General features: G+C 45.7%; 1 protein-coding gene across 4 annotated transcripts in view; it reads right to left on the minus strand.

Annotated features, from left to right (window-relative positions):
* Nucleotides 1–7531, minus strand: part of FAM184A (family with sequence similarity 184 member A) — an 88549-nt gene extending 81018 nt beyond the window's left edge. For 2 of the 4 annotated variants that reach the window (XM_066613850.1, XM_066613859.1), the window contains exon 1: nucleotides 6635–6944. In XM_066613850.1, coding sequence (XP_066469947.1) covers nucleotides 6635–6805 — 171 coding nt within the window. In that variant the 5' untranslated portion in view covers nucleotides 6806–6944. Of the gene's footprint in view, nucleotides 1–6634; nucleotides 6945–7131; nucleotides 7151–7504 lie in introns of those variants that run through there. The other 2 variants (XM_066613830.1, XM_066613840.1) reach the window with 2 other exon arrangements.
* Nucleotides 7532–10517: the final 2986 nt, after the last annotated feature.

A 10517-nucleotide genomic window follows, 5' to 3' on the forward strand; every position in this document is an offset into this window, starting at 1 on the left:
TGGGTTGTATCCTAAGGAAAACTATTGTCAACGTAAGTAAAAAAAATAAGAGGCATTTAGATTAATATTTTGTATTTTAGACACTGTATAACTTGTGATAAATTTTAAAGAAAAAACCACAAAAACCTTATACAAGAGACTTCAGATGAGTAGCTACTAATATATTATTGAATCTATACATTACCATCCCTGAAAATTTTGGGACCTTGCTAAGTGTTTTGAAAATCTGGATTTGTACATCTGACATACAGTATTTAGCAGCAAATAGTCTGCAAAGATGACAAGGCTATATATTAAAAGCAACTAATTGGTCTACATTAAGAAACCTCATACATCACTGCATAACCAAGAAACTAATTCGGGCTCAATCCTATTCAATTTTCTAGTACCAATGCAGCCACAACACAGCCCCAAGATAAGGGAACAAATGTTCCCTTACCTTGAGGAAGCCTCTGTGGCGGCCCCCCTAAAGAATACAGCACACGCCCCATTGATACAGTTGCATCTGTGCTGAAAAGTTGGACAGGATTGGGCCTCTTCCTTTAGTTTGGAACTTCACTACTTAGGATCTGCTAAAGATTCTAGAACATACATATTCAGTTTGTGATCTCCTGATGTTAACTTGAAATTTCATAGGCAGATGTGTGTTCTTGTGACTGTGAACACTATGAAAAGGTGCAAAGTACCATGACATTTAGAAGATACCTTTGAAAATGAGTGGTCTGTTTTCAATTCAATTAATATTTGTTAATTGATCCTATTTGAAAAAGGATCCTGCTGTCATATGCTAACTAGAGTTCAAGATGCCACAGCACCTTGTGTTGTTGCAGACCAATGCAGTAATTCTTCTAAATTTTTACTTTGTAGAATTGTCTGCACTTATGAAAACCTAACGATTGCAAACAAAAGAAAGGAACTCCTTCATAAGAATTTTCATGTAGATAAGTCCTTCAATCCAAAATAATGTTCGATACATTCCAGGCAAATTGCCAGCATTTCCACTCCAATGAATACTTTGGTAAGAAGAGCAAAGATTCAGTCTACAACAAGGAGTAATATTCACTTCTTCCTTAAGAAAAATTAGCTACACAAATCTGAATAAACTTTAAACTTGTATTTGGAATTAAGACATTTCAGAACAAATCCCTGAGTGCACACAATAGGTTTATGTTTAGCAAAATGGGACAGTAGAGAGATCCTGGAATGTGAATACTTGAGAGTGTTTATTCAAGACTATATAGTAAACATTTGTGGCACAAGAGTTTTAACAAATGAGAGGTACCTATTAGGTTGACTCCCAAGGGTAGCTTGCAGAAGCAAAAGGCATTTCTTACAAGGAGTCCTCCATTCCTATGGATTTTTCTCCTCCAACTATAGTCCTAGACACCACATAAAATGCTGATCCATATAGTCTCTCAAAAGTTAAGTGTGGATTTGGGAGGAAGCAGAAAAGCCCACTCTAATGAGGAGCAGAAGTCTGATCCAGAGAACTAGCAGCACTTCAATTGTGGAATGGGCCTTTCTCACCTATTCCCCTATCGTGCAGTTCCCACCAGTCCCCCAAAAAAACCTGATCTCAAGGGTGTGGGGTGCTGCTGATAGCAGGGAAATTCAGCAGAAGTTACCACTATCTTGACCATCGACTTGAACAAACTCTCTACAGGATCCAATCCATTTACCTTGAATTAAACACTTTTGTTACACTAGAACGACACTATTTAAAATATGAAAAATCTTTAACTGAAAAGCATTTGAAATATGATATGCAAATATAGTCACATCCATTACGCATTTACAGAATGCACACTTATTTGATAGCATCTGCTTGTGATATATGTGTTATTGTCCTTGGGTCTATTTATAGTTTCACAAGAGTTTTGGTTAACATACACAAGGCAGATTGACTTAAGAATGGCTCCCTCTCTTGAGACCTTTCAGCAAGGCCTGAAGACCCTTCTGTTTAAACAGGCCTTCTGAGTTCTTGGCCTTTTAACATTTTTTTAACATCTTTTAATATTTTTTACAGGCCTGATTCTTTTATGACTTGCTGCTGCTCTATGCTCTTTTTACCTATTTTTTTTACTTTGACTGCTGTTTTTAGTATGTGTTAATGTTTTTGTTTTTAAATTGTTTTTAATATGTTGTAAGCCGCCTTGAGTCCCTTCGGGGAGAAAGGCGGGGTAAAAATAAAGTTGTTATTATTATTATTATTATTATTATTATTATTTCTCTCCTCCTTTCTTCTTCCTTTATTCATTTCCTTTCCCAGTTTTTATTTATTTTAAAGATTCTAGTCCTATAGACAGGCTCTATCCATTTTTAATTTTACCAAACAGGACTTTATAAATATTGCTAATGCATCACTTCCAGCACAATCCTGGACATATCTACATTACATTCAATCACATTACATTCAATTAATTCCTAGTAAGTACTTGAGTTGCAATCCTGTATGTAGTATACTGCATCTTTAAAAAGAGATAGATGGTCTGCTGTTCCTGCTCCAGAAGAGGCCATGCTACTTCTCTCGTCTGGGATCACAGGGTAAGTCAAAGAAAGTCAATTCTACAAATCCCAAATTGCAGTCTGCTTCTTTGTTCAGCACGCAAAATTACAGCAGAATTTACTTCTGAGTAGATAAGCACAGAACTGCACTGCAAGAGGGTTAAGTGTTAATTAGCTCTAAGTCAGGAATGCTGGATCTGGAATACCCAGGTGGCAGTAATGATGAATAGTTACTGGGGAAAAAATACTACACTGTTGGTTCTTCTTCAGGTGGGTCTTTGCTCAAACCCAGGTTAGCATATTTAGCAAGCAAAGAAAGCCTGAAAGTCTGCTGGAACGCAATACTAGTTTTCAAAATTTCCCAATAAAGGCATTTCCCACAGAGCACAAGTACTTTTTTTGTTACAAAATGTCAATACATTTTTCTCCCCAGGGTACGTCAGATTCCACTTTAGAGTGTGAAACACTGAGGGCGCAATCCTAACCCCTTATGTCAGTGCTTTCCAGCACTGACATAAGGGCAATGCAGCTCTGAGGTAAGGGAACAAACATTCCCTTACTTTGAGGAAGCCTCCATGTGTGATACCCAACTGCAGGATGCAGCACATATCCCACTGGCACCACTATGCCAGTGCTGGAGAGCAGTGACATAAAGGGTTAGGATTGTGCCCTGAGTGTTTCAAAGATTTTGAAGTGACTCAAAGATCTGAGTCAAAGATTTTGCTTTTTCCACAAACCTTAATAGTTATCCAAGTATTCTTACACAGCACAATGCAGCTACAAATCAATTTTCAAGATACTATATCTGAAGCTTGTGTACCAAGTACTGTAGGGGCTTACTACAGTCATTGTGAATTTACCATATTATACTTTTACTGGCAGCTGAACACACACTTCATAAACATTATTCTGCTGTAAATTAAACCAAGAAAGTTAAAAATTAGAAAACCCAAATAACTAACCACCTCTGTGACAACTTCTAACAAGCAACTTTCTTCAAACCATTTCTGTTACAGGTGGCAGTTCCTACCCCTCATTGGCTTGGTTTCTATGGTCATATAAGGACAGCCTCCAAAATGTCTGTTGCTATTGGAATGAAAATAGATACACTTGCCAGTGATCCCACATGGATACATCCTATGGCGTACCAAGTCACTCTTATAGGTTGGGAGGATACTCATGAAGGGGTAATGGTGTGCTGTAGGGTGGGCATTGGGAACCCTTGAAAATGGGCAACGGCACCTTCTGCAAACTGATCACCACTCTCAACACCACATTATAGCATTTGAGGCCATTATCAATGTCCTGGTTACTTCTACATTAGAGTACTATAATGCACATAGCTACTCCTTCATCGCACCGGGCCCAGGATGGGTTCCAAGGGCCTCAGAAATGTCTACGGACACAACCACAATGGCTACGGCTGCATTTTCAAAACTGGAAATGACTCAGAAGTCACTTCCAGGGGCATTCTAAGGCACGTGGAGGCCTCTGGAGGCCATCTTGAGCCCAGCATGACATGGAGCAGCTTCCAGAGGTGGACTTCAGTTGCATTCATTTGGCTCCAATTTGTAGCCAAACAGAAGCAAGGGCAAACAGGTGGGCCCAACTTGCAACCCACTTCAGTATCAAGCTATGACCCACCAAGTGGGTTGCAACTCACAGTTTGAGAAGCACTGCTCTAGACCACATTTAACAGCAGGCGCCAGAAACAAAATGTGCTTGGTGGTTATACCACAACTTGGGAATTCTTCCCCCAAGTAGGCCCCTTAATTCCACATTTTTAGGACGTTATTGAAGATATTTCTATTTCACACGGCCTTTTAATTCTGTTTTAACTAGTAAAATTGGTCTTTTTATGCTGTTATTTTATGGTCTTTTTAGGCTGCTGTTATTACAATTACACTTACTGTTCATTTACTATTGTTCTCTTAGCCACCCTTAACTTATTTTATGAAATGGTATGAATATAAAGCTCTAAAAAAACTTAAGAAACCAAACTTGGGTATGTGACTCTGTACATCTGACACACAGCTTTAACAATCCTCGATCTATAGCAGCATTTCCATTGGTGGTACTTGAGGCGATGTCCGGTGATACACATAGGACCCATGGACCTCCACTTCCCAACAGTGAGGCCAGTGACGCAACATGACAAGCAATGGTAGGAGGCTCAGGTTAGCAGGCAGAACTCCAGCATGCAATTTTCACAACCTTGAAAAAGCCATCATCATCATCATCGCCAGTTATTTCCAGTGGTACTTCCAATAGGTGGACCATGCAAAGTGGTATGGGGATAAATGTTGAGAAACACTGCTCTATAGTACATACCAGACGTTCCCAAAGTGTAAGATTTTGCACAAGATCCAAGATGGCAGTGACTAAATCTCACAAGATTTAGGTGCCACCATCTTGGATCTCACAGCACCTGGTGAGAGGCAGCACCTGGGAAGAAGAGGTTGCAGGGCTGTCATGACTCAGGTAAGTCTGGGAACCACTGATGTTTATACTATGGGGAGGTCCACTGAGGCAGAGGCTTCAAGCAGTGGCTTGGCAAGGTAGCATCAGCCTTGCCAGGCAGCAACATGAGCCATTAATGTGGAGCGGTACTCTTGGAGGAATAAAAAATAGATTAGTTCCTGGCCTATCTGCCTGCCACCTTCTTCAGCTTGCCTCCTCACTAGGAATTCCAATTCTATTCTGAGAGCAGACATCCTATTGCTCCACTCCTACCATCCCCTGTTCCTGTTCATTCCAACGAGAAGTGGCAAGGAGCCTGCCCCTCACAAATACAGGAGGGGGGGGGATTGGAATGCACTTATTTGACTGCTCTCCTATCCTCCCCTCTCATTTGGGAGGGGAACGCATACATGTAGAGACAGCACTCCGTGTAGGATTCAGGTTTTTTTTCCACTGAAGCAAGAGAAAGGGAGGTTTAGTTTGTCCTTTGGTATGGCTACCAGAGGAGAAAGAAAAAACAGCCACAAATTGTCAATGAACCAGCAACAAGAGGATTACACCTCCCTCTCCTTCCCTTGTTGCATGTCACTTCTTCAGTTTGAGGTAAGAGGCTTTTGGAAGTGGAACCACTTCTGCTCCCAGGATATGCCCTACCCAGCTAGTATTGAAGTAGTGCAAACAGTGAAAGGAAGGAGGTGACAGAAAGGGGAAGGGTCTTGCACGAATACACAGGAGTTGCAGCAGATGCTGGTGTACCACAAGTACCATTCCAGCTTTCACCTGGCCTGTGTGCAATGCTTGTGTCTTCAACCATTGTTAGTCTCAGTTAAACTGTGCAGATGAAAATCTAGAAAGCATAATATAGTAATCAGTTCATAGTCAAAACTTATTTCAACAAAGTTCACTGTGAATGGAAGATTATGTAAAGATGCATTGTGTTTTGCCTTGATTCCTTTCAATAAAACAGGAAACCCCTAATTGCAAATTTTCACCAGTAGTATCTACAACATGAATTGCCAAGTAACATTACAGATAGGCATTCTAATTCACCACTTAAATTTAGCTAGAGCAATTCATTCTGTGGCACTGTCATGAAAAGGAATTGTACATGAGAAGCAAAAGAGAATTGCTGCTGGACTAAATGCAAGCACTGAGCATACAACAAGGTGTGAATATGAGACAATACATAACTAGATTTCAGGAACAGAAACAGCTTGACCCTATGGCCATTTGCTCAGAAGCCATTTGCTCAGAATGCTTGTAGCATTCAGTGGGGATTACTCCAAAATTAGTGCACACAGAATTAGCATCTGTTCTGAGATCAATATTTAATATACTTAATATAACCCATAGACACATTTTGGAACTGTAGCACACTAACTAACTGAAAAAAGTATCAGACTAGAGAACGCATCTTCTGCCAAGAGAATAAAGCTGCCCTCTGCAAATGGCAAGAGAACAAGCCTTGTGCAATGGTCATCGCCTTCTGGTAAAAATCTTATCAAATGAAAATTGGCCAGCAGAACCGAGTCTCACCATCTCATGCAAGGTTTTAAATACAAAGTTAAGGAAACATTTCAAGATCAGGTGGGAATGAGAAAAGAACGATCCGTGTGTCAATGAAGAAACAGCAGAGCGTGCCACTCTGCTGGGTAGGATACCCGCCTACCTTGGTGAGCTGAGCTATCTTCTTGCTCATTTTGAGATGGAGATCCTGGTTGTACTCCATGCCCTGCTGGGAGGAGGGGGCCGAGGAAGAAGAGGAGGCGAATTTCCCCGCACCCGAAGAGGAGCTGCCACTGTAGTAGTGCTGCTGCCAACTCATCCCTGGTGTCGCCATCTTCCACAGCAGAAAGAGACCCTGTCAAGCCAGTATGCCAGCCAGGCACGGGAAGAGGAGGACGAGGGTGGCAGGGAAAGGATGGGGGGGGGAGCAGAAGGGCTGGGTGTAGAAGGGAAGTCTGTGATGGGGGGCAAGAAAGGGCTGGGGGTGGGGAGAGGAGGGGGCAGGTGGAACTCCCTCCTTGCCCCCCCTCACTTCCTCTCTCCCTCTCTCACACTCCCCCACACTTCCCTTCTCTGCCTCCCACCCCCCAGTCCCGGCCTTATGGTCACTCCAGCCCCTGCTGCCCCATCCTCCCCCCGGGGCACCGGACCAGCCCCCACCTCTTCCCCGCCCCTCAGGTGAGAGATGAAGGGAAAGGGGGGTCCACGAGCGCGTGGCCGCACCGAGGCGGCAGCTAAGCCTCCGCCTCACACAGGCTCTGCGCCGCCTCTCCTCGGGGGCAGCGGCGCCTCGGCTCTCCCGCCCTCGGGGTGGCGCTGCCCGCGGGAGCCCCTTCCAGGTCCCGCGGCGGGGAGGGGGAGCCCCCGCCTTCCGCTGCGCTCGCGGGGCTCCCCCTCCTCTCAGCGCTGTCCTTGTCTACCCGGGCCGAGGGGGAGGGGGGAAAGGCAGCGGCGACTGACAGGCCCGCTCTCTCGGCCCCCGCAGCGCTCTACCACCCCGGCGGCGGCGAACCTTCGGTTACTAGGGGCTCACCGAACTGTTTACGCCGCGCCGATGGCGTCATTTCCGGTGGCTGCCTTAGCCCCGCCCCCTTTCAGAACCTCGGAAAGAGGCTTCAATCCCCTCCGGGCTCGTCGGTTTAAACCTCGCCGCAGGCGTGCGCATGCGCACTAAGCGGGTGGGGGGGGAAGGCGGGCGGTTGGCATGTGGAACGGCGCTGTCATCTGTCTCTCCTTTGCCGTGTGACGTCATGCGTTCGAACTGCCACTACCTCATCTTCGGTAGCGCTTCGCCTGGCCCCAACGGCAGGCAGGGAGTGGCGGTTGCAAACAGTGAAGGTTGCCGAGGCTGTGCGTGTGCGCCTCTTAACAGGCTGCAGTCCTAGCCACACTTTCCTGGGAATAAGCCTCATTGGCTACGGTGGGACTTGCTTCTGAGTAGTCAGGCATAAGATTGGGCGCTCACTCACAGCCCAATCCTATCCACACTTTCCTGGGAGTAAGCCCCATTGACTGTAATGGGGTTTACTTCTGAGTAGACATGCACGGGATTGGGCTGTCACTCTCCGCTTCACCGCTGGCCACTGGGAAGCTTGTGTGAGCATCCCTGCCCAGGCTGGCAATGGTGGTGCTCCTCCTGCCCTTGCGGTGGGTGGGGAGGCAGGTGAGGCAGAGCCTCCCCACTGGAGTCCTTCGAAAAGCACCGCTGCTGTGCGAGACACCCAAGCACCCACAACCCAAGTGCAGGGCAAGGAAGGGGGAGTGCAGAGCATGTGGGTGCTTGGGTGTCTCGCACAGCAGCGGTGCTTTTCGAAGGACTCCAGTGGGGAGGCTCTGCCTCACCTGCCCCCCCCCACCCACTGCACAGCTCGTATACTTATATTGCAGCAAGAGGTACCACAGGCCACATATTAACAGGTGAAATGATCAAGAATGTACTTGGCCTCACTCACTTTTAGAGCAAGGCCATAAGATGCCTTTGGCTGCCAGCCCACACAGGCTTTCCTGATAGTATGCCCTACTGAACACAATGAGGCTGAGGGCCCAGTCCTGTCCAACTTTCCAGCTCTGCAGTAGCAATGCAGCCCTGAGGGAAGGGAACAAATGTTCCCTTACCTTGAGGAGGCCTCTGTGACTGCACCCCCAGCACAGGATGCAATTCACTCCCCAATGGCACAGCTGCACTAGCACTGGAAAACTGGTAGGAATGGGCCCTTACAGCCCAATCCTATCACTGCCAGGTAGTGCCAGCTGCACCAAAATGGCTACTACTGTATCCAGCAGCATGGTCAAGGCTGTTGGATGTCTGGGGGGCAGGGTGGGGGGAGGAAAGGAACTTTTATCCCCTTCCCCTGGGGAAAGTCCCAGGTCCCACAATGGGGCTTCAGAGGATAGAGCCTCCCTTAGCCTGAAGATAACATCTGAAGGTTGCCAGTTCGAGGCCACCAGCAGCTCCGTGATCAATGCTCAGCACTGGAGCTCAGCACCGGCACTCAGAGCCCATAAGATTGGGCTCTCAGGCTGCAATCCTATCCACACTTTCCTGACAGTAAGCTCCATTGAACACAATAGGACTTTCTTCTGATTAGGCATGCATAGGCTCATGACCTCAGGCTGCAATCCTATACACATTTACTTGAGAGTAAGTCCCATTGAACTTGATGCTGAGTAGATATCGCGATCCACTTCCGCTTTAGCAGAGGCAGGGTGTGATCGCTCCGCTTTTACATTCACTGCTGCAGGGAGCCCTGCCAAAGGTTCGCACCAGGCTCCCCACACCCGGGGGAGGCTGCAGGAGGCTTGGGTAAGTGCACCCAAGCACCTGCAGCCCCCTGAGCGGCACTATCGTGGGGATTGTGCTGCTGCCCCCCCCCCCCCCACAAGCACTTACAGTGGCTCAAGCACTCCATGAGAGTTTGAAAACCACTGTGTTAGGTGATCAGGTCAAGTGACTCCCTGGATTGCTCCTCCAGCAATCAGCTTCTGTGCTGAAGGAACACTTCTGTTTGGGGCTTACAAGGCAGAAGATGGGGTAAAGGCACCCCACGCAATTTAGAGGTGTTCACACTCCCTTCCTGGTGGCAGCAAATCTACTGAGGTTTTGGCTTTAAAAATTATCCCTTCCCTCAATGTGCCACAAGGCTGTGTTTGCCCACCACAGCGTGCAATATATTCTCCTGTGTGCGGCTGGTCACATTCTTTAATGAGCCACTCACTCATTCTTTATGTCATATTGTGCTGTAGACTGCAGAAACATTTTTTCCTTCTTTGCTGGGAGCCAAAACATTTTTCAGAAAGTTCCTCTCTCACATTGTTTGGAGCTTAAGAAACCTTATATCCATCACAGGATTTCTCATGAGTCATAAAGCTGTGAAATATAGCAGGAAATATATGTTGTAGTTCCCTGTATTTTTATGGTAAATTGCATCCTTTGTCTGTAGCTGTTGTGCCTTCCCTTTAGAAAGGGATGATGATGATAACAATTGAGCCAGATTGTGGGCAAAGGACACAGACACTGGAGAAAGCAGGACTGCTTTCATAATGTATTTCAAAATTTGTAATGCATCATCACTTTGGCTTTGGCAAGAAAGAGTTAAGTAAAGATGAATGAAGGCACTTCTCTGGAAATTATAGTGACTATTTTTATGAAATAGAGAAAATAGTGCTACTAGTTTATGACCCAGCTAGAAAGGAATAGGATACTGAAAAGATTTAAGGAGATATTGGTCATGAGCAAAAAGAAAGAAGGCAACAAATCTGCACCAATATTTTCTTGGACACAGTAGGTAGTCCCTACTCAGCAAGGGAAAACAGTATGCATTGAATTGAAGGAAAACATGGTATTGCTATCAGGGAAGGTGATGCGGAAAATCGAATCTCAATGCATCAGCAGCAAGGGACATATGTTGCTCACAGTTCCTCAGGTGTCTCCAGTAGACAAAATGGGCAAGATCCAGCCAAAGCTAAGCACTTTCAATACTGGATTTCAAAGGCCTTTGGAAGCAAGTTGGCTGGATTGTGCTCAAAGGCAACAATGGTGCTGAATG

Source organism: Tiliqua scincoides, chromosome 1 (assembly GCF_035046505.1).
Source record: "Tiliqua scincoides isolate rTilSci1 chromosome 1, rTilSci1.hap2, whole genome shotgun sequence".
Taxonomy (NCBI): domain Eukaryota; kingdom Metazoa; phylum Chordata; class Lepidosauria; order Squamata; family Scincidae; genus Tiliqua; species Tiliqua scincoides.